Here is a 23,982-nt window from a genome sequence, read left to right on the forward strand (position 1 = left end):
GAGATAAAAACAGTTGTTACCCATTGATGAGCTGCTTCCCATCATCTATTTAAGCCTAATGTTTAGAAATTCTCAATTCTAATTCTCAAAATTACTTGATGTTTCAACCAAGTATTTCTGTGGCAAACTCCTGGAACAAATGGGGATTGCGATAAGCAGACATATCTTTAGGTCTATCTGTGTAGATTAGCAGAGATTAGTTTTTAGTTTGACAATGCTTGTTTTAACGGGAAAAAGTCTAAATGTCTGACAAATCATATATTCTTGAAATAAAAGACTACACAGTGCTTACAAACGCTATGTAAGTGTAATCATTAACATGGAAGAAAGGTCACAGTATGATAAAGACTATAAAATAGGATGTACAATACCACTTTGTATAATCATGTAAGCATAGAATAGGATCTGAGAAAAATGCATCTTTAAATAGCTACTTAAATAGTTGTTTAAGTAAGCGAATTATGGGTGATTTTAGCTTGTCTGCAGTTCCTGAGGTTTTTTTCCAATGAGTATTAGTTCCTTCCCTATGATGACACACATCTATTTGTCATCCCTGCCTCTGTCCATCCCCCTAAACTCATCCCTAACCCCACAAGACTTTTATACACATTTCCCAAACTGCTACAACAGAACAGAACTTCCCCCGAGGACTCCATGATTACCAAGAATCCAAGTACTAAGTACCAAGATCTGTGCCTTAAATCCTGATTAACCCACATTTGGCGCACGTCAAGCTCAATCTCTGAGAAGCCAAGAGAATGCAGGGTTCTCGTTCACTAGTTTTTCTAATCAACCAATTGCTGTCTGATCAGTTCTCTTCCTTATACTTTTAGATGTCTGATACAGGTACAGCCAGTCAACCATTCTCATCACTCAAAAGTACTGTCGACTCTGTTTAAAGGGCAAGAAACTAACTTTCTGTACTGATCCCAGAAAACATGCCTCAAGTGGCTTTTGAGACAAGATCTTTGTACTCCAGGTTGGAGTGCCGTGGCACAATGATAGCTCACCGCAGCCTCGAAATCCTGGGCTTGTGATCGTCCTTCGTCAGCCTCCTGAGTAGCTGGGACTACAGACATGTACCACCAAGCTCGGCTGATTTTTAAAATTCTTTATAGAGACTGGGTCTCGCTGTTGCTCAGGCTGATTCTGAACTCAGGCTCAAGCAATCCTCCTACCTTGGCCTCCCAAAGCACTGGTGTGACTGCCACACCCAGCCCCCAGGGTGGCTTAGTTAAAAAACTTTTTTTCCTTTGACAGTTGAAGTTGGTTTATTGTAAACATACGTGTCCTGGCCAGGTGCGGTGGCTCATGCCGGTAATCCCAGCACTTTGGGAGGCCCAGGTGGGCGGATCATGAGGTCAGGAGTTTGAGACCAGCCCGACCAACATGGTGAAACCCAGTCTCTAATAAAAATGCAAAAAAATTAGCCGGGTGTGGTGGTGCACGCCTGTAATCTTAGCTACTCAGGAGGCTGAGGCAAGAGAGTTGCTTGAATCTACGAGGCAAAGGTTGCAGTGAGCTGAAATCACACCACTGCACTCCAGCCTGGGTGACACAGAGACTCCATCTCAGAAAAAACAACAACAAAAGGTGTTCCTTCCTGTGGGTAGGATGAAAAAAAAAGGAAAATGTGCAGCCTTAGGGCTAGCGAACACCCAAGTAATTGGTCAGATTTAACAAGGCAAGGCTTGCTCCAACAAAACGTAGAAAAGCCTAACGGAGTAGTTCAAGGTAGGATCTTAAAGTACTTCCATTATGCTTTTCTACAATGTTTTTGGTATTAATCTATAAGCCAAAACCCTGTACCTGTTTTATTTTGTAAGAAAAACTAGTGATTTCTTTCAATGTGTCATTACGACGAGTATAGAACGATTGAAAAAATCTGTGATTCGAAAACATCTATTACCACTCTCAGGGGTGGGAAGTTTGGGGATTGCAACTAACTAAACACTGGTAGATGGGTTCTAGGGTTAAAAGGCTTAACAGAAACTCATCTATTCTACCTATACTTCAGAATTAAAGGCAAATCTGTTCATCACCCTTTCAGGCCTCCATCGGGTAATGACCAACAGTGCTCAGGTGGCTCCTAGTCCTTCCCCATCCCCCAGGGGTTATCAAAGCTTCTTTGCTGTCAGTTCATCCCACGTCACCAACCTTTGCATTTGCTTTTACTGTATCCTCACTATTCCCTATAAACTCTGCTCTGGCAGTGCGTGCAGAGATCTATGATCCCACAGGGCTTGTTTTTAAAGGATTCTTGCCGACTAACCAGCCCATAGGCAAAACAACACACCAAGTGTACAGAGGTTTGAATTCTGTTCCAAGGACCCCTCTTTAGTGATAACCTCAGCAAGGTCTGTTCTCTGGCCGTTTTCACTGTTGCCACGTCAACAGTTGCCCTACACGCCTTCTAAAGACTATAGAGGGCAAAATAAGAATACAATGTGTATGAAAGCAAATCTGGAAAATACATACCATACGAGATTTAGTTGTAGCTTTTTTTTGAGACCAAGTTTCACTCGTCACCCAGGCTGGAATGCAATGGTGTGAACTCTGCTTACTGCAACCTCTACCTCCTGGGTTCAAGCAATTCTGCCTGCCTCAGCCTCCTGAGTAGCTGGGATTACAGGTGCTCACCACTAAGCCGAGCTAATTTTTAAATTTTTATTAGAGATGGGGGTCTCACCTTGGCCAGGCTGGTCTCAAACTCCTGACCCCATGTGATCTACCCACCTCAGCCTCCCAAAGTGCTGGGATTACAGGTGTGAGCCACCATGCCCGGCCTACTCTGTACTTTTAACCTCATACGAAGAGCTAAGAATTATGCATTTGCTTTGATTCAAAGGATATTGGATTGTTTTTCCCTTAAACCAAGTCAAGCAACTTCAAAGGACATAGCAGGTATTAAAGCAGTTATGTCTCATGTATCAGCCAACAATGAACCACATCATGGTCCCGTATTATATAATACTGTACCTTCTCTTTAGATACACAAGTACTTTCCATTCTATTACAACTCCTTATAGTATTCACATAACAATATGCTGTACAGGTCTGTTGCCTAGCAGCAATAGGTTAAACCATACAGCCTGCATATGTAATAGGCTATGCCACTGAGGTTTGCATAAGCACTCTTTATAATGTTCACACACAAAAACTGCCTAACCATGTGTTTCTTAGACTGTATCCAGTCAGTGGTGACCCAAGACTGTATTAAACAAAAATTAAAAATTTCACTTAAAAAAAAAAAACCAAAAGATCAAATATGGAATTTTTTTTTTTTTTTTGAGATAGGGTCTCACTCTGTTGGCCAGGCTGGAGTGCAGTGGTGCAATCTGGACGTGCTGCAACCTCCACCTCAGATAGGGTCTCACTCTGTTGGCCAGGCTGGAGTGCAGTGGTGCAATCTGGACGTGCTGCAACCTCCACCTCAGATAGGGTCTCACTCTGTTGGCCAGGCTGGAGTGCAGTGGTGCAATCTGGACGTGCTGCAACCTCCACCTCACAGATTCAAGCAATTCTCCTGGCTCAGCCTCCCGAGTAGCTGGGATTACAGGCACCGGCCACCACACCCAGCTAATTTTTTTGTATTTTTAGTAGGGACAGGGTTTCACTATGTTGGCCAGGCTCAAATGTAGAAATTCCATAAATAAAATGCAAACCAGAATTTAATCAATGTGCTCCAAAATATTTTCATAATTGAGATTTTATTGGTTGAGGATCAGTACAGACATTTCAATTTGTACACAATTCTTAACATATGTAACGAAATTCTAAAAAGCCATGTATTGTAATTCTTTTTTAAAGTTATTCCAGTGACTTTCCAGCTTAAAATTTGGAAGCAAATTTTCCTTAAGAGGCTATCAAGTACCAGTTTCTTCACATGTTGGTCAGTTGTTACATATGGCCCACCAGTTCACAACTGAATAGCATGTACACTACATATTCAAATCTGTAATCTTTCACAGCACAGTAACAAAGTTATTAGGAAAACAGGACTACCACAACCAAAGATGTTACAGAGTGCACACAATTCTGACAGGGAGCGCCATGATCAAGGAGTGGTTTTCTTTTGGAAACAATTCTACTAAAAAACATGAGAATAGAAGTAAAATAAAATATTCAAGACATTAAATGCAGGACTGACTCCATATTGCCATTTAATATGCTTTGTATTATAGAATATAAAAACTAACCCCCATCTATGGAATGTTAAGCTGGCACCCGAGACAGTCAAAGCCTCCCGTAATTCAACATCCCACACTATTTTCTGGTTGTACCAAAAAATAAACAACCAGCAAATGATTTCACCTCTTAAAAAAAAGCATTTACACTTAAAAAATGGGATGAGGTGGGATTCCCTCCTTCTTAAAAATGTTTCTAGAGCTACTAAAAAACTTGCATTTACAAAATAGTTGATAAAAATATTCCTCTGGATTGTACAAGAAGGGAGACGGGGACCACTGGTAAGACATGGTGTATGTACTAATCAGACTTGGCTTCTTTCTCTCCTGCTTCGTCAGAGGCTGGACTCTGCAAAAGAAAGGAAATTGAGATCTTTAGCACTCAACACGTTGTCATTTTATTTATATGCAACTATCAGGTCTTTAAAAAAGTCAATAATCTTTATTTGTAAAGTCACCTACTCTTGTTAAAAAACTTTTGTAACCGCCCCCCCCCCCCAACCCCAAATCAATACTTGTGGCACTTCCATGGTCTTGTGCATATACAGAGCAGCAAAAAAATGTGAGTTGCACCACATGTACATTCCAAGCTGAGGTCGCTCTGTCTTCTTGTTTCAGCTCTGATGCCACAAACAACTGTTTTTCTGGTCTATTTAGCGCCACATATTTTACATCTTTGTGCTTTTTACTGATGATTTTGCTGTTTAAAATGGCCCCCAAGCATCCTGTCCAAGTGCTATCTAATGTTGCTAAATTCAAGGCTGTGATGTGCCACACAGAGAACGTATGTGTTGGACAGCTTTGTTCAGGTACGAATTACAGTGCTACTGGTAGTGAGTTCGATGTGAATTTAACACACATTAATTAAGGCATGTGTGAACAGAAATACACATGTAACAAAGTCACGTATTTATCAGTTGATGAAAACATTGTGATCAGAGGTTTGTAGGAACCCAATCCTGTATTTCCCCTATGTGAAACGGTTTCATACTTGTGGCAGCCTTATATTAATAGAACACAGCTATAAACGAGAGAACCAACTGTAATTTGATAATATGTACTGGAAGGTCAAGTTCTTCCTTTAAAATCAGAACTAGATTAGCAATGTGATCTTATTATCACACAATATTTGATGGATGGTTAGAATTAAGAAGTACAGGTCAGGAGCGGTGGCTCACGCCTGTAATGGCAGCACCTTGGGAGGCCGAGGTGGGCGGATCACCTGAGGTCAGGAGTTTGAAACCAGCCTGGCTAACATGGTGAAACCCCGTTTCTACTAAAAATACAAAAAATTAGTTGGGCGTGGGGGTGCATGCCTGTAATCCCGGCTACTCGGGAGGCTGAGGCAGGACAATCACTTGAACCCGGGAGGCAGAGGTTGCAGTGAGCCGTCCCAGCACTGCACTCCAGCTTGGGCAACAAGAGCGAAACTCCATCTCAAAAAAGAAAAAAAAAAGGGAATTAAGAAATACAAGTTAAAAAAATAAAACTGTGATTGTAAATTTCTTAATTTAGGAATATTGATAACTATCAAAATTTAATATCAAATTTAAATATGGTAAAAAATTTAAATATCAAAATTTAAAAATCAATATACTAAATTACTTATCTTTTCTGGCTTAGTTAATGTAACAAACATAAAATACAGAGGCCTGGCTTAACTGAACCTTAGAGTTATTTTTTAAGAAACAGCTTCCAGGCTAAAGGAGTACAGTGGTGTTCACAACAAATCAATCAAAACCTGTTACAGATTTCTTTGTTCCTTCTCTACTCCCACTGCTTGGTTAGTAAGAAAAAACATCTTTTCCTCATAGCTTAAAACAATAAAGATTCAGCCTGGGTAACAGACACTGTCTCTAAAAATAAAGATTAATGACACTAGTCTTTTTACTTGCTTTATGTATGTTATTATTTAGACCTTTAAGAAAAATACAAACAAAAACATTTTCATTAGAAATGAAAGTGGGAAAAATATGCCAGGAAAAATGCAAATAAGGATAATAAACTTTCGAAAATATATTTAAAAGCAACATCCAGAATATAAAAACAAAACAAAGATTAAACTATATCTGAAATTGAGCATATTAAAATTTCTTGTTCTTAAACCATTTACATATTTACTTTCCAATAAGATAAATCATAAACCATCTGTCCATTCATTTTGGGATACTGTACAAAACTTTGTTCAGTATTATAATGAATACTGTTATCTGCTACAAAAAACGTACAATTTAGTATCTACTGTTCAGAGTCAAAACACACACACACTTCTGACCTCCTCAGTTTTCGTTTCACCGTTTTCTGCGGGTAAATCTTCTTTCGTTTCTTGGTTAGCCACTTCGGCCTGTTTTCCCTTTGCTCCCCTTTTCCCTTTTGTTTGCACTTTTTTGTCTGAAGATTTATCCTATGATAGAATAAGAACATATTTTAAGTACAAACTTTACCCCTTATTTACATTTTGTTTTTACTTTTCCCCCTTCATGTCAGACAAGTAATGTAAACAATGGTGCTGACTTCATAGCAAGGTTTGAGAGAGGGACATCTCACACACAAGCGTGAAAACCCAATTCTCAAGCTTATGAAAGGATCTCATTTTGTATAGACTGTACCATAATAGCTGTCACATTAATGTCTATCACACATCAGCTGATATACCTATTACATGAGACAACTTAGGGTTCACCCCAGTAATCAGGAAAACAGCGTATGCTAAGGAGATTTTAATAGTACTTGCATGTCAAGCCTCATTAGACATATGACAAATCCTAAAGCCCAAGCTATACTTCAGCACGGTCGCCATCATCTACTATTCTCTGCAGTTCCACATGACAGGATAAATGAAGTAGAATACCGGAGGAGTCTCGTCAACTGTATTCCCACCCATCCCCAAATTTGTTGTGAACTTGAACAATACTGTCCTCACCAGACCTTAACCCTCACATTAAGACCATTCACCTGAAAAAAAGCACCATGCCGTACGGTCAGGTTGACTATCCTGCTACAGTTACTCCCTTGATATCATATAATGAGAAACTAAAAGGATCAATTTTGAATTTATCATTTTCATACAGGTGTTTGAAGAATCTGAAAAGTACAGGTATTAAAATGACCATACTAACTTGACACATTAAGGTCAAAATTTAAGCCATGTTAAACATAAAAATACTTTTGGATACCATCCACCAATACTGAGAAGAAAGCTTAACATTTATTTCTTGTTAGTAAGTATGCAACAACAGCTAAATTAGCTTAGCCCCCAGTGGGTGGTATAAAAGACCCATAAGGATATTGACCAGTTACTTGAGTTAAAGGGCCATAAAGACAAGCAAGTAGAGCTCACAACTTCAATGCTAATGTGGGTGGAAAAATCACTGCACGGTGTTCTGTACTAACAGCAGGATTCCACAGACAAAAATCACTGCAGGGTGTTCTGTACTAACAGAAAGATTCCACAGACAGCATAATGACTTTTAATACTTCAACATCCTTCGAATAACAAGTGTATCTGAGACAAAACTGCTACTACACACATTGCTATCACGAAGTTTCACAATCACTTCTGTACTGATTTCTAAAGATTTCTCATTAATTTCATAATCATTCCAATACAAAAAATACAAAACTGGGAAACAGTTAAAATAGAATACACAGTAATACCCTGAATTTGAAATATACCACGTGTAACCATTATCAGATGATAAGCTAAATAAAACAAAATCAATCAAGTTTCCCGAATGTTTGGACCTTCAAAACATTTAGTTCTAGGGAAATGATACACTGTGACAGATACGCCTTGAAAACATGTCTACTATGTAGTACGAAAATCAATACACCAAGTGCTTACCTTCTGTTTAGACTTTAAAGTCTGATCAACTATGAAGTCGAAGGTGTATTACAGAAACTAGATGTAAAAATGAACAAACCCCTTCTGCCCTTTTTCCTCTGGGAAAGCTGACCTCATAGGCTCGTTCCTCAACAAACACTGACGTGAAGACTTACTGTTAGCCTCTCAATCACATCTGAGTCCCAAACCCACTGAGAGTACAACTTGGAACTGTTTTCATTAAAAAATGTACACGGCCGGGCGCGGTGGCTCAAGCCTGTAATCTCAGCACTTTGGGAGGCCGAGACGGGTGGATCACAAGGTCAGATCGAGACCATCCTGGCTAACAGGGTGAAACCCCGTCTCTACGAAAAATACAAAAAACTAGCCGGGCGAGGTGGCGGGCACCTGTAGTCCCAGCTGCTCGGGAGGCTGAGGCAGGAGAATGGCGTGAAACCGGGAGGCGGAGATTGCAGTGAGCTGAGATCCGGCCACTGCACTCCAGCCTGAGCGACAGGGCGAGACTCCGTCTCAAAAAAAAAAAAAAAAAAATTACAGTAGATCTCAAGGTGGACAAAGATAAACAAGAAATAAGAAAAATGTAAAGAGGGAAACAGGCAGATTATTTCAGCCAATTAGTTTAAAAAAAAAACCAACCCAGAATCAAAAAGTAATAATACTGCTCATACCAACATTTTAAACAAGATCAGCTAATTTTTTAGGCCTTCATCAAGTTTCCGTGCTATTCTAACTGTATACAGAGAATTACCACATTGTCTTCTGGTAATGAGATTCCAACTTGAAAAACACTCTTCTCATACCTTCCTTGAAGCTTTATTTTTAAAAGGATCACAAAAACAGAACTTTGTTAAAGAAAACATAGTTAAGATTTTTTACACTCAGCTCTGTACAAAATTTAAAAGAAAAAAGAAAAACATCTTTGTTTTATACCTTTATTTAACAAGGACAAATTTAGTAATTATCCAAGAACTCCTCAATGTCAAGGAAATTAATCTTGCCTCTTCTGATGATTGTGCAGTGCTACACTTCTACCTACACTTTTAGGAAAGAGGTGAAGGCATTAACAAAAAAATTTTTTGAGACTTCAAATAGCAAACTTTCACCTAAGTTTAGGATAGAAATTAATCACCCCGTGAAGAACATGCAGAGCTTTACAGATGTTGGTTTCAACGCTAGATCCAAACACAAAGTTTATACACGTTTTACACATGTTCTGCTTTTCCACTCTGAAAGTTATCAAACACACGTATACCCAAAGCCAACTTCATTCTGCAGACCTGCAATTCGAATCATGCAATCACGAATTTATTAGGGAGCAGCCAAAATCACGGTTTTGTATAACTAACAAAACACTTTTAGAGTAGTGGCGGTTATTTTCTCAGAGATCACAACTTTTGACCTCCCCACTCCCACCCCGTAAAAAGGTTAAGGTTTCCCCAAGTTGGCTTGGAAACTGTATATATAAAAACTTACACGTTCCCTGCCTCAGTCCGAACTTGGCTCTTTTATCATCAAAAGAGAAAGTACAAGCACGCAATTAAAGGCCAACCACCAGCCACAATGTACGCAACGCAAAGAATAAATTTCCTTTGTAGACTCGCTAATATTTTTTGTCGTACTAAGTCTCCTAACATCTGCAGCAGCATTAATGTGATAGTCCTATAAACCAGGATGAATATATCCATTACATTTTACTCCGACCAGAAAAAGTTATTTACCGTAGTTATTAAAATATAAAGAAAGCTCAAATAACTAATCAAAATGAAAAGTCCCGCATTAAGGAGCAGTGTAGCCTAAGGCCCCGCTGCACCCCAATGCGCGTTTCGAAGCCTACCTTCGCTGCTGCCTTTTTCGGCTTCGCTTCCACTTTGGCAGGAGGTTTCTGAAAGGCAAAAGTAGCACTGAACGTCCTCACCCGGGACGACCCGCGAAAAACAAACGGTTACGGGGCTCTCTTTACTTACAGCTGACAACCGCGCCGATCTCCTCTTGGGCTTGGAGAAAGAAAAAGGAGAGTCAGCGAGAAAGGCAGGCAGGCCAGCGGCTCACGGGAAACCCACCCCCCCCCGCAGAAGGCCCCGAACTCACCTCTTCCTTGGCGGCCCCTTCGGCGGAGCTGACCTGCGGGGACAAGAAGACGGGCGAATGGAGGCGGACCGCAGTCCCAGGACCCGCGCGCCCGCACGGCCCCGAGAACAATGCCCGGCCGTGTGACGTCACGGCTTCCCGCCGCCCCGTTCGAATCGCCCCCTTGGCTCCCCCAGCCACCGAACGTTCCAGAACACCCGCCCCCGCGGCCGCCGAGCGCCCGCCTGCCCGCCCGCCGGTCTCCAAGCGCCTCCCGGGCCCGTCGCCACCGTGGGTGCAGCGGGGCCTGAGCCTCGCGGGGCCCGGCAGACGGCGGCTCCAGGGGGCGTGTGCGGGCTGCGGCCACCGCTCACCTTCCTCTTGGGCATCCTGGCGGCGGGGAAGGCGCGTGCCGGGTGCCTGCGGGCCGCGGCGCGCCGAGAGCCTTCGCGAAACTAGGCTGCCTGGCCGCTGCCACTCCTCCCGCCGCCCGAGCTGCTGAGACCCACAGCGGGGGCGGTGGGAGAACCGGATGGAACCGGATTGGGAGCCCGCCTCCTCCTCCCCCCGCGTCCCCTGCCGCGGGCTCCCCCCTCTCCGCCGGCCCGGCCGCCCCCCGCCCCCCGCCCCCGCCCATTGGCTGTGGGGCTCAGCCCGCGCCCGGAATAGGTGAGGCAGGCCGTCACTCGACCTTGCGCCCCGCCCCCTCCCGGGCGCCCCCCCCACCCCTTCCCGCGGTCTCGCGGGGCCCCAGGCCCAGGCGAAGGGGGTGGGGCCCCAGTGGCGCTCCGACCTCACGGTAGTTTGTTTGAAGCCGAGCTGCGAAGTGCGGTCTGTCCGCTGATTGGCGGCAGCATGCCACGTGACCGCGGGTCCCCACCCACAATCCTTCTGGATACCTGGGCGCCTTCAGGCCACTGGCATCTGGCCCCTCCCGTGTGGGCTGAATTGGGTTCGAACATTTATAGTTCGTATCTTAGACTGGGAAGGGAGAGGGACAAAGGATACAGGAACTAGCAAATTCCTCCCGCCTCAGTCGGCAAGAAACGCTATCCATGGGCTCCAGCTTCGCAGGCCTGCGTGAAACGCGCAGGCGTTGGAGGAGGGCGTGGGAAGGAAAGCCGACGAGAGCTCGGCGTGGGCCAGTGCGCAGGCGCGGGACGCTTGCTGCGCCTTCACTAGCCCAGGACCACACCTGTGGCTCCAATGCGAGGTTAGGGCAGGCGGCCTTTCTGTGTAACTTCCTTCCTTCCTTTCTTTTATTTAAGACAGGGTCTCGTTGTGTCGTCCAGGTCGGAGTGCAGTGGTGCAATCACGGTTCACTGCAGCCTCGACCTCTTCGGCTCCAGCGATCCTCCCACCCCAGCCTGCCGAGTAGCTGGGACTACAGTGCACCACTATGCCCGGCTAACTTTTGTGTTTTTTGTAGAGGCGGGGTTTCACTATGTTGCTCAGCCTGGTCTCCAACTCCTGGGCTCAAGCAACCCTCCCGCCTTGGCCTCCCAAAGTGCTGGGAATCCAAGCTGTGGAACTTTCTTCAGATTTCCCTGAGGACTGCAGGTGCACGACGGTCGGTTCTGGGTTCAGAGTAGGGCAGCTCTCAGATTGCAGCTCCTGCGAACCGTTCGCGACTGTCTCCAGCACTCGCGGACCCCCAGAGGAATGTTTTATTTTCTCCATAGCATTGATTGAATATATATCCTTATACATTCCATGTATAGTATATCTCAGCAAGAAAGAGTACCAGCGGTTGCCTCTGGGGAGAACTGGGGAGATTGAGGGTAAAATTTCTCTTTCTCGTGTGTAGTGTTTTTTTCAGTTTCCTACCTGCATGGATTACCTTAAAAAAATTCAACATCAGGGAGTACCCAAGTTTGTGGCACAAGCATGTACTGAGCACTTGCCTTGTGGCAGGCACCGTGAAGTCCCTGGGATAGAGAGAATCCAGGTTCGTATCCCAAGCACTGGGTCTAGTAATTTAGCCGGGAGAGAAAGTACTCAATTGGCCTAGTAAAGAAAGGGGAAGCCATCGGCATGGGTTGGTCAGCATATTTCAAGGCATGCTGACTTACTAGAGTGTGGCAGCCCACCAAGACCTTTAAAGTGGCAGGGATGGAGATAATGAAAAATGGACGTAAAAGTCAGGGGAAAGAGGTAGAAAAAAAAAGAGCAGCCTGTCGTGAAGTTCGACCACTATCCAAAGATCGAGGGATACTGCAAGGTCTTAAGCAGGGGAACGCTATGCTTTTGGCCTTACCTTATCAAGATCTGTCTCCCGTAAGAACCGAAGATGCGCTAGGTCAGAGGTGACAACTGATGGTCCACAGGTGTTTTCTTTGGCCTAGTTTTTTTAAGTTGCCAACACAAACAAATGGAGCAGCCAGAACGCAAATGAAAAACTATTTGGCAGTATCTTTTTTTTTTTTTTTTTTTAAAGAAACAAGGTTTCACTCTGTTGCCCAGGCTGGAGTGCAGTGTTATTCACAGGTGTGATTCCACTACTCATCAGCGTGGGAGTTTTGACCTGCTCCGTTTCTGACCTGGGCCTGTTCACCCCTTCATAGGTAAACTTGCAGGTCTTTTGCTCCCTGGAAGGTCACCATCGTGGTGCTAATCATAGTGTAAACACCTGATCAGCACAACCCACTGTAGCCCAGAACTGGATTCAAGCAGTCCTCCTGCCTCAGGTTCCCAAGTAGTTGGGACTACAGGCGTGTGCCACCATCTCCAGCTGGCGGTATGTTTTAAACCTAAACAGACACTTACTTTCAGGACTCAGTCATTCCACTGCTGGAAAGGTACACAACAAAAATGCTTATATATTTTCCCCAGAAGACATGAAATAGAATATTTATAGCAGAACAGTTTGTTATAAGCCCAAACAGAGCAATCTAAATGCCAATCAACAAAAGAATAGATGAGTAAATGGAAGACCGTCAGCAATGAAAATGACTCATACGCTACTACATACAACAATGTGGATTAATGTCACTAGTATAATGTTGAGAGAAAGATACCAAATCCAAAAGTGTGTACACTGTGTGATTTTATGCATATAATGTACAAAAGCGGCAAAACGAATCCAGTCTGTTGGAAGACAGGATAGTGCTTCCTGGTTGGGGTTGAAGTGGGGAACTAGTGACTGGAGGAGAGCAAATTTGGGGGGCTGGCTATTCATGCTCGATTTCTTGGTCCGGATGTTGGTTGTACTGTGTTTACTTCTTGAATACTAATTGAGCTGTTCACCTATGTTTACGTTTCTGGGTATATATAAGTTTTTTTTTTGACAGAGTTTCGCTGCTTTACCCAGGCTGGAATGCAGTGGCGAGATCTCAGCTCACTGCAAGCTCTGCCTCCCAGGTTCACACCATTCTCCTGCCTCAGCCTTCGGAGTAGCTGGGACTACAGGCACCCACCACCACACCCGGCTAATTTTTTGTATTTTTAGTAAAGACGGGGTTTCACCGTGTTAGCCAGGATGGTCTCGATCTCCTGACCTCGTGATCCACCCACCTTGGCCTCCCAAAGTGATGGTATTACAGGGAAGCCATCGCGTCCAGCCTGTAATAAAGTATTTTTTCAACGTGTCAGAGTCAGAAATTTTCACTTACAAATTTAGCTCTTCCACTTCTCTTGTCATCCTTTGTGCATACGTTCCACAGACTGCACTTGACCTTGTATCTTGTAAGGAGGTGTTCTCAAGCCATCGTCCTGCCTCAGCCTCTCATGGACAAATGATTTTCTTTTTTTTTTTTTTTTTTTTTTTTGAGGCGGAGTCTCGCTCTGTCGCCCAGACTGGAGTGCAGTGGCCGGATCTCAGCTCACTGCAAGCTCCGCCTCCCAGGTTTACGCCATTCTCCTGCCTCAGCCTCCCAAGTAGCTGGGACTACAGGCGCCCGCCACCTCGCCCGGCTAGTTTTTGTATTTTTTAGTAGAGACGGGGTTTCACCGTGTTAGCCAGGATGATCTCGATCTCCTGACCTCGTGATCCGCCCGTCTCGGCCTCCCAAAGTGCTGGGATTACAGGCTTGAGCCACCACGCCCGGCCAATGATTTTTTTTTTAATGGAGGGATTCTCACTCAGTCAGCCAGACTGGAGTGCAGTGATGCGATCTCTGTTCACTGCAACCTCTGCCTCCTGGGTTCAAGCAATTCTCCTGCCTCAGCCTCCCAAGTAGCTGGGATTACAGATGCACACCACCAGGCCGGCTAATTTTTGTATTTTTAGTAGAGACGGGGTTTCATCATATTGGTCAGACTGGTCTCAAACTCCCGATCTCAGGTGATCCACCCACCTTGGCCTCCCCAAAATCTCAGACTACAGGCGCGAGCCACTGGGCCCAGCTGACAACTAATTTTTCACAAGGACACCATGAGTATGCAATAGAGAAAGGCTGAAGCGGGGAGGATTACTTGAGTTCAAGACTTTGAGAAAACCAGCCTGGGCCACATAATGAGACCCCTATCTCTTTTAAAAAAAGTATTGTATACTAAAAGTTTACTAAGAGAGTGGATCTTAATATGTTAAGTGTTTTGTCACAAAAATATAGCAGCAATCATCATAAAGGAGGTGCAGTGAAACTGTGAGAGGATGAGTATGTTTATGGCCTTGATGGTGGTAATGGTTTCACAAGTGTGTACTTATCCCTAATCTCATCCAGATGTTTACGTTCAATATGTACAGTTTTGATATGTTAATCATACCTGAATAAAGTGGTTTAAAAAAAGAGTTGGCAGGGTGCAGTGGCTGCTCTCTGTAATCCTAGCATTTGGGAGGCCAAGGCAGGAGGATTGCTTGAGCCCAGGAGTTCAAGACCAAGCTGAGCAACATAGGGAGACCCCTGTCTCTACAAAAAATAGTAGAAAAAAATTAGCTGGGCATAGTGGTGCATGCTTGTAATTACAGCTACTCAGGTGACTGAGGCTGGAGAATCACTTGAACCTGAAAGGCAGAGGTTGCAGTGAACTGAGATTGTGCCACTGCACTCCAGCCTGGGCGACAGAGAGCGATCCTGTCCCTCCCAAAAAAGAGCCAAGCTGCCTGTCCTCATAGGACTTGTGCTCTAGCATGAGAAGACAGACAATAAACCAGTAAACAGGATACTTTGACATAGTTGTAAGCACCTTGAAGGAAGAAAACGCAGAGTTTAGCCTGAGAGGTTGAGATGTAGGATCGGGTTATCTTGGGACGGGGGAGACCAGGGGTACATATTAAAGTCATTTAGGCAATGAATGACTAGGATCTTGGCTGTAGGGATGGGGATCAGTGGTGGTGGTGGTGAAGTGGGGATATATATTGGTGGGGACTGGCAGGACTCTTCAGTGAATCTGATGTGAGACAGAGCACAGAAACTTTTGGCCATGAGCAATAGAAACCCAAATTAGCATCAACCACGAGAAAGGAGATCATCTCCAACAATAGAAGATGGATGTGGGATTCATAATAGGCTTGCCCTGGGTCATGGACTCAGCAGCTTAATGGGTTATCACAGTCCCAAGTTCTTTTTTTTTTTTTCTTTTTTGAGACGGAGCTTTACTTTTGTCGCCTAGGCTGGAGTGCAGTGGCATGATCTTGGCTCACTGCAACCTCTGCCTCCTGGATTCAAGCGGCTCTTCTGCCTCAGCCTCCCAAGTAGCTGGGATTACAGGTGGCCGCCACCACACCCGGCTAATTTTTGTATTTTTAGTAGAGACGAGGTTTCACCATGTTGGCCAGGCTGGTCTCAAACTCCTGACCTCAGGCGATCCACCCGCCTCAGCCTCCCAAAGTGCCGGGATTACAGGTGTGGGCCACTGCGTCCGGCCTGTTTCTTTTTTTACTCTTTTGTTGTGCCTCTTTCTGAGTTGGCTTCTTTCTCTGTCTGAAATTGAAATTCTAGGTGTCGTATCCAGATTACAGCATCCAGACAAATACTGTCTATTTTTTCAGAGTGTCTGTCAATGGACTTTTCTTAGAATTTGGAATTTAGTCACAGTGAGGGGGACTCGGATACCCTTTTGACCAAATCAGGCCCACCCCTGGAGTTGGGCTGGGAGTGGAGACAGTAGACACCTGAACAAAATGAGGGCTCTGTCAGGAAGGACAATGAGAAGAGTTGATGTGGCCTGGTATTCAGCAGTATCCACCAGGCTGTGTGGATGGGGAGCCATGTGCCCTGCCAGGGACGCAGAGAGTTTGAGAGGAAGCTGGTAGGTCTGGTGTTGATGCTTTACGTTTTGGGAAACATCTGGGTCCAGCAGGCAGTTGCAGCTACAGGCCTGGAGCTTAGGAGGAAGGAAATATTTGAAAGAAAAGAGATGTTCTAGTGAGAGCTGAAACCTCAGGCATGCGGAGGGGTCAAATGGGGAACGTAAAATGCCTACAGGTGGCAACTAGAGATGTTACCCATTGTCCTGATGAAGCAGTTTCAGTGAGTGGCAGGGCAGAAAAAAAGCCAACGGTAGAGAGTGGAAGGGAAGGGAAGAAATGGGAGGAGCTCTGGATCCTATGCTGCTGTGCTGGACCACACTGTTTCCCTGGAAGCCCAGGGTCTGAGCTGGTTTGTCCACATGATGAAGACAGAAGATAAATAGGGGTAGATGTGACTCAAGCCTGTGAACCAAGGAGAAGGTAGGAAGGGAGGTGATGGTCAGAACATGTGAGTGCTCAGCACTCATCACTCTATTGGATATCCAGGCTGCTGCAGAAGGATGAGAAGCAAAAGACGCAAATGAGAGCAAAAACACAGGGCTTGACACAGCTTGTCTATCATCACTATGATGGATGAGCTGGCCAGAGACACCCAAACACAAATATAGACATACAGCTCACCATACAGCATATGTTTCTAGCCTGTTTCCAAACGTTATGGATACATGACTGTGTAATTAATTGTCATTAGATACGATGATTGGATTTCTGTTATTGCATGTATCCCTCTAGTAGTCCACAGTACTGATTGTTATTTTAAAAAGAACACTAAGCCAGCCATAAATTGGTCACATTATTCTCTCCTGCTCACAAATGAAGCCTGGTTTTCCAAATATGGAAAGGAAGGGCCCCTTGCTTCTCTCCTATATAGCTCAGCTTTTGTGGCTTCAGAGGATAATCACTCCCTCTAAGGGGCAGCCATTTAATATTCAAGACCTGAGTGAAACGCCCCCCCCCCCCCCCCCCCCCGCCGCAAAACCTACTCAAATCTTAAGGGGCACTTGTTCTGCCTCTTTTTTTTTTTTTTTTTTTTTGAGACGGAGTCTCGCTCTGTCGCCCAGGCTAGAGTGCTGTGGCGCGATCTTGGCTCACTGCGAGCTCCGCCTCTCAAGTTTACACCATTCTCTTGCCTCAGCCTCCTGAGTAGCTGGGACTACAGGTGCCCGTCACCACACACGGCTAATTTTTTGTATTTTTAGTAGAGATGGGGTTTCACCGTGTTAGCCAGGATGGTCTCAATCTCCCGACCTCGTGATCTACCCGCCTCGGCCTCCCAAAGTGCTGGAATTACAGGCGTGAGCCACCGTGCCCGGCCTCTGCCTGACTCTTGAAATCACATGCACAAGCTAAAGGTTTCCCTGTCTCTTGTGAGCTATGAAAGCAGAGGCAATGGTACAGACATGTTTATCTGACATGGCCTGAGGGGCGCTCCATTCTTAAGCCTACAGGAGGAAGCTGCCTTAAGTTTGATTAGATGTTGCCCTACATCTGTGGTTTGGAGTGTTGGCCAGGATAATAACTAAAAGCAGAAAAAAATGTCATCTAAATGCTACTTTTACATTTTTCTTTTTTTGTTTTTGAGACTTAACTCTGTCACTCAGGCTGAAATGCAGTGGTATGATCATAGCTCACTGTAATTTCAGACTCCTGGGCTCAAGAGATCCTCCTGCCTTGGCCTCCCAAAGCCCTGGGATTACAGGCATGAGCTCCCGGGCTCAGCCAAGGTCTTTATTATCACATGATTTTGCATCTTCCTCTTGTTGCTTGTATCGATCATATTTGCATGCTGCAAAATATGATTTTTCCGTGGCACTCTGCCAGGTGGTCATCTCAACACCCTGAACTATATGTGAAGTACCATCAATTTAGGTTTGATCCAAAAAGGACTTTCTCATTATCAAAATGTTCCTGTTATGTTGCCTGGGCCAGCGAAGTTATTCTTTCCATTAATAGCTCTAAATGGAATGAGAAATCTTAGACTCGTAGGTTAGTCTATTTTACTTGTATGTTTATTTTGAATACTTTCAAAATGTTTGGTGAAACTTAATTTGGAACATTCCAGGGCGCTCTCTCATCTCTGAGCCGACCTGTAAAGAAAAGAGGGGACTTGTCTCTTCAGTGTGTCACTCGTGGGGCTGTGGGGGAGGCACGGAGATCACAGATTGCATTTTCCACTGGAAATTTTCTACCACAGACCTATTAATCAGTCTAGCCTATTTTTCCATGGGAGGGAGATGAAAATAATGAAGTATATGAAATCCCTTATTAACCCTTGCGTGCTCAATCCCATTAGATCAGGGCCTTCTGTATTTAATAGCATTCCATACTACTTTTTTGTTTTGTGTTTGAGATGGAGTCTTGCCCTGCCACCTAGGCTGGAGTGCAGTGTTGCGATCTCAGCTCGCTGCAACCCCTGCCTCCTGGGTTCAAGCGATTCTCCTGGCTCAGCCTCCCGAGCAGCTGGGATTACAGGCACATGCCACCATGCCCGGCTAATTTTTTGTATTTTTAGTAGAGACAGGGTTTCACCATGTTGGTCAAGCTGGTCTTGAACTCTTGACCTCAGGTGATCTGCCCACCTCAGCCTCCCAGAGTGCTGGGATTACAGGCGTGAGCCACCATGCCTGGCTTACTTTTTTGAAAAAGTCTTAAATAATGCACACACCCCATTTTTATTTTATGCATATCCTTCCTTTATTTTATATTATTTACAAACAATATAATGTGCATCTGTAAACCTATCATCCAACTTGGAGCTAGGATGTGGACAGTTACCAAGATAAACTTATGTGGCCCTTCAAAATGATTTGCATGCTTATAATTATTATTATTATTATTATTATTATTTTTTTTTGAGACGGAGTCTTGCTCTGCCACCCAGGCTGGAGTGCAGTGGCCGGATCTCAGCTCACTGCAAGCTCCGCCTCCCGGGTTTTTTACGCCATTCTCCTGCCTCAGCCTCCCGAGTAGCTGGGACTACAGGCACCCGCCTCGTCGCCCGGCTAGTTTTTTTTTTTTGTATTTTTAAGTAGAGACAGGGTTTCACCATATTAGCCAGGATGGTCTCGATCTCCTGACCTCGTGATCCCCCCGTCTCGGCCTCCCAAAGTGCTGGGATTACAGGCTTGAGCCACCGCGCCCGGCCCATGCTTATAATTATTTATAGTACTTACAGTTGTTTGTTTAGTTAAGCCATAAGAGAACAAGGTCTGGGCATATTTGGTTCATCATCATATTTTACCCTGCAGTGAGTGAAGTATCTGATACCTAAAAGGCTTTAATATCTTTTTTAAAATATCTTTTTTTAAAGAAAAATGTAATTCTTGTAAAAACACATATCATAACATTTACCATTGTAATGATTTTCAAGTGTGCAGTTCAGTAGTGTTAAGTACTATGGTGCAACAGATCTCTAAAACTCTGCCCATTAAACAACTTCCCATGTCCACATCCCCCCAGTCTCTGGTAACCACTATTCTACTTTCTGTTTCTCAGTTTGACTACTTTAGATGCCTCATACAAGAGGAATCATAAAATATCTGTTTTTTTGTGACTGGTTTATTTCACTTAGCATAATGTTGCCAGGGTTCATCCATGTTGTAGCATGTCAGAATCTTTTTTTTTTTTTTGAGACAGGGTCTCACTCTGTTGCCCTGGCTCACTGCAACCTCCGCCTTCCGGGTTCAGTGGCGTGATCATCACTCACTGCAGGCTCCATCTCTGGGGCTCAAGTAATCCTCCCACTTCACCCTTCAGAGTAGCTGGGACTACAGGTGTGCACCACCATGCCCACTAATTAATTTTTTTTTTTTTTTGTAGAGATGAGGTCTCGCTATGTTCCCAGGCTGATCTCAAACCCTGGGCTTAAGCAATCCTCTCATCTTGGCCTCCCAAACTGCTGGGATTACAGATATGAGCCTCTAAACTTGGCCACTGAGCTTATTTATTTATTTATTATTATTTTTTGAGACAGAGTCGCACTCTGTGCCCCAGGCTGGAGTGCAGTGGCACGATCTCTGCTCACTGTAACCTCCTCCTCCTGGGTTTAAGTGATTCTCCCGCCTCACCCTCCCAAGTAGCTGGGTTTACAGGTGCCTGCTACCACGCCCAGATACTTTTTGTATTTTTAGTAGAGACAGGGTTTCACCATGTTGGCCAGGCTGGTCTCGAACTCCTGACCTCAGATGATCTGCCTGCTTTGGCTTCCCAAAGTGCTGGGATTACAGACATGAGCCACCGCACCCGGCCTCAGCTTATTTTATTTATTTTGTAGAGGCAGGTTCTCACTATGTTGGCTGGGCTAGTCTCAAACTCCTGACCTCAAGGAATCTTCCCACCTCGGCTTCCCAAAGTGCTGGGATTACAGGTGTGAGCCAACACAGTCTCATTTTTAAAAAATTTAATTTAATTTTTTTCTGAGACAGGGCCCAGGCTGGAGTGCAGTGGCACGATCTCGGCTCACTGCAACCTCCACCTCATGTATTCAAGAGATTCTCATGCCTCAGCTTCCTAAGTAGCTGGGAATGCAGGTGCGTGCCACCACATCCTGCTGTTTATTTTTATTTTTAGTAGGGAGGGGGTTTCACCACGTTGACCAGGCTGGTCTTGAACTCCTGGCCTCAAGTAATCTGCCCACCTCGGCCTCCCAAAGTGCTGGGATTATAACTGTGAGCCACCATGCCCAGCCTCATTTTAAAAGGTAATGTTTTTCTACCCAATTGGATATGCTGCTGGTAAGAATGATTTAATTTTTTTCTGAGAATGGAATGTATTTTTCCCCTTCCCTTTCCCCCTTTCCCTCCCTCCCTTCCCTCGGGCCTTCCCCTCCTCCCTTCCTTCCCCTTTCCTCCCTTCCCCTCCCTTCCCCCTCCAAAAGCCGCTTCACCTTCAAACCCTCCCTCTACCCTTCCCCGATCCCTCCCTTCCCCTCCCTTTGATTCCCCCTCCCTTCCCTCCCTTCCCCTCCCTTCCCTCCCCCCTTCCCCCTCCCTTCCCCCTCCCTTCCCCCTTCTCTTCCCTTTTCCCTTCCCTCCCCTCCCCTTCCCCTCCCTTCCCCTCACCTTCCCTTTCCCCTTTCTCTTCCCCTTTCCCTTCCCTTTCCTTCTCTTCTCTAGGCAGGGTCCCACTCTTGCCCAGGCTGGAGTGCAGTGGTGTGACTATAGCTCACTGCAGCCTGGACCTCCTGGACTGAAGCCTCAAGCAATTCTCTCGCTTTAGCCTCCTGAGTCAGTTGGGACTACAGGTGTATGCCATCATGCCTGGATAATTTTAAATTTCTTTGTAGAGACGGGATTTCACCATTTACTTACCTAGACTGTCTTGAACTACTAGGCTCAAGTGATGCACCTGTCTTGGGGATTCTTAGTAAATCTACAAGGCTGTGCAACCATCACCACAATCCAGTTTTGAAACATTTAAATCACCTGGAAAAGATCCCACCTGTCCATTTGCAGCCAATCCTGGCCATAACTCCTGAAGCCCCAGGTAACCACTGATCCACTTTCTTTTACCACAGCTTAAAATCTTCTGTCTCTGACTAGCCTGGGAAACATAATGAGACTTTGTCTCTACAAAAAATTTAAAAATTAGCTGGGTGTAGTGTCATGCACCTCTAGTCCCAGCTACTTAGGAGGCAGAGGTGGAAGGATTGCTTGAGCCTGGGAGGCAGAGGTCGCAGGGAGTTGTGATTGAGCTGCTGCACTGTAACTAGGGTGACAGAGCAAGACCCTGTCTCAAAAACACAACAAAACAAAACAACCTTCCGCTCCTCAAAGGACAGTTTTAAGAGAATGAAATGACAAGTCTTGGGAGGCCGAGAACGGGCGGATCACGAGGTCAGGAGATCAAGACCATCCTGGCTAATATGGTGAAACCCCATCTCTACTAAAAAAAAAAAAAAAAAAAAAACAATATATACGAAAAGACAAGTCACAGACTGGGATAAAATGTTTGCAAAACATATTACAGACAAAGGATTTGTACACAGAATAAACTCAAGATTATAATAGATAATAAACAACTCAGTAAAGAAAGGGGCAAGAAAGATCTGAACAGATAGTTCATCAAAGATGTAAGAATGACAAGCATATGAAAATGTGTTCAATATTAGTAGTCATTAGGGAAATGCAAATATAGCAGAAAACTGTAATGAGAGACCACCACCCGTTATTAGAACGGCTAGATTGAAAACACTGATGCTACCAAGTATTGGTGAGGATGTGGCAGAACTGGAATTCCTGTGTTTTTGTTTGTTTGTTCGTTTGTTTTTGAGATGGAGTCTCGTTCTCCCAGGCTGGAGTGCAGTGGCGTGATCTCGGCTCACTGCAACCTCTGCCTCCCGGGTTCAAGCGATTCTCTCACTTCAGTCTCCCCAAGTAGCTGAGATTACAGGTGCCCACCAACCCACCCGGCTAATTTTTGTATTTTTAGTAGAAATGGGGTTTCACCATGTTGGCCGGGCTGCTCTTGAACTCCTGACCTCAGGTGATCTGCCTGCCTCGGCCTCCCAAAGTGCTGGGATTACAGGCGTAAGCCACCATGCCTGGCCGGAACTGGAACTCTTGTACACTGTTAGTCATTGCTGGAAGGAATATAAAATGGTATAACTGGCCAGGTGTGGTAGTTCCTGCCTGTAATCCTAGCACTTTGAGGCTGAGGTGGGTGGATCACGAGGTCAGGAGATCGAGACCATCCTGGCCAACATGGTGAAACCCATCTCTACTAAAAATACAAAAATTATCTGGGCGTGGTGGTCCTGTAGTCCCAGTTACTTGGGAGGCTGAGGCAGGAGAATCGCTTGAACCTGGGAGGCAGAGGTTTCTGTGAGCCGAGATCATGCCTCTGCACTCCATGCTGGTGACAGAGTGAGACTCTGTCTCAAAAAAAAAAAAAAAGGCATAACTATGCTACACTACTTTGCAAAACAGGTTAGCAAAACAGGTTAGTAGTTTCTTGAAATACATTTTTTTTTTTTTGAGACGGAGTCTCGCTCTGTTGCCCAGGCTGGAGTGCAGTAGTGTGATTGCAGCTCACTGCAACCGCTGCCTCCCGGGTTCACGCCATTCTCCTGCCTCAGCCTCCCAAGTAACTGGGACTGCAGGCACCCGCCACCACGCCCAGCTAACTTTTTGTCTTTTTAGTAGATATGGGGTTTCAGTTCCGCGCCCGGCCGGAACTGGAACTATTGTACACTGTTAGTCACTGATAGAAGGAATGTAAAATGGTATAATTGGCCTGGCACAGTGGCTCCCGCCTGTAATCCCAGCACTTTGAGGCTGAGGCAGGTGGATCACGAGGTCAAGAGATCAAGACCATCTTGGCCAACATGGTGAAACCCTGTCTCTACTAAAAATACAAAAATACAAAAATTATCTGGGCATGGTGGTGTGTGCCTGTAGTCCCATCTACTCGAGAGGCTGAGGCGGGAGAATCGCTTAAATCTGGGAGGCAGAGGTTACAGTGAGCTGAGATTGCACCACTGCACTCCACCCTGGCAATGGAGTGAGACTCCGTCTATAACAATGCTATACTACTTTTCAAAACGGTATGTATGTATTCTTGAAATACCTTTTTTTTTTTTAGGGGTGGAGTCTCACTATGTTGCCCAGGCTGGTCACCAACTCCTCAGCTCTAATAATTCTCTCACTGCAGCCTCTAAAGTACTGGGACTGCAGGCACATCTACTGCTCTGGCTC

General features: G+C 44.9%; 1 protein-coding gene, 1 long non-coding RNA gene and 1 other non-coding gene across 4 annotated transcripts; 1 reads left to right on the top strand and 2 right to left on the bottom strand.

The window, feature by feature from the left end:
- Positions 1–3,691: 3,691 nt before the first annotated feature.
- On the bottom strand, positions 3,692–10,750 carry HMGN1 (high mobility group nucleosome binding domain 1). Of its 2 annotated transcripts, XM_030915499.1 has the most exons (6): positions 10,473–10,627; positions 10,120–10,152; positions 9,996–10,025; positions 9,866–9,913; positions 6,463–6,591; positions 3,692–4,536 (listed from the first exon to the last, which is right to left on the bottom strand). In XM_030915499.1, the coding sequence occupies exons 1-6, from the start codon at positions 10,485–10,487 to the stop codon at positions 4,489–4,491; spliced, it is 303 nt and encodes a 100-aa protein (XP_030771359.1). In that variant the 5' UTR covers positions 10,488–10,627; the 3' UTR covers positions 3,692–4,488. The 2 variants fall into 2 exon arrangements, 1 of the variants encoding a protein (XP_030771359.1); XR_004052799.1 differs by having other exon boundaries at positions 4,471–4,536; positions 9,866–10,025; positions 10,473–10,750.
- Positions 6,669–6,775, bottom strand: LOC115893091. Its single transcript, XR_004053045.1, has one exon. It is a non-coding gene; the product is annotated as a small nucleolar RNA U13 (small nucleolar RNA).
- Positions 10,751–11,003: 253 nt separating the features above from the next.
- On the top strand, positions 11,004–13,442 carry LOC115892885. The gene is made up of 3 exons (XR_004052800.1): positions 11,004–11,311; positions 11,906–12,046; positions 13,389–13,442. It is a non-coding gene; the product is annotated as an uncharacterized LOC115892885 (long non-coding RNA).
- The last annotated feature ends 10,540 nt before the right edge of the window (positions 13,443–23,982 follow it).

Source organism: Rhinopithecus roxellana, chromosome 13 (assembly GCF_007565055.1).
Source record: "Rhinopithecus roxellana isolate Shanxi Qingling chromosome 13, ASM756505v1, whole genome shotgun sequence".
NCBI lineage: Eukaryota > Metazoa > Chordata > Mammalia > Primates > Cercopithecidae > Rhinopithecus > Rhinopithecus roxellana.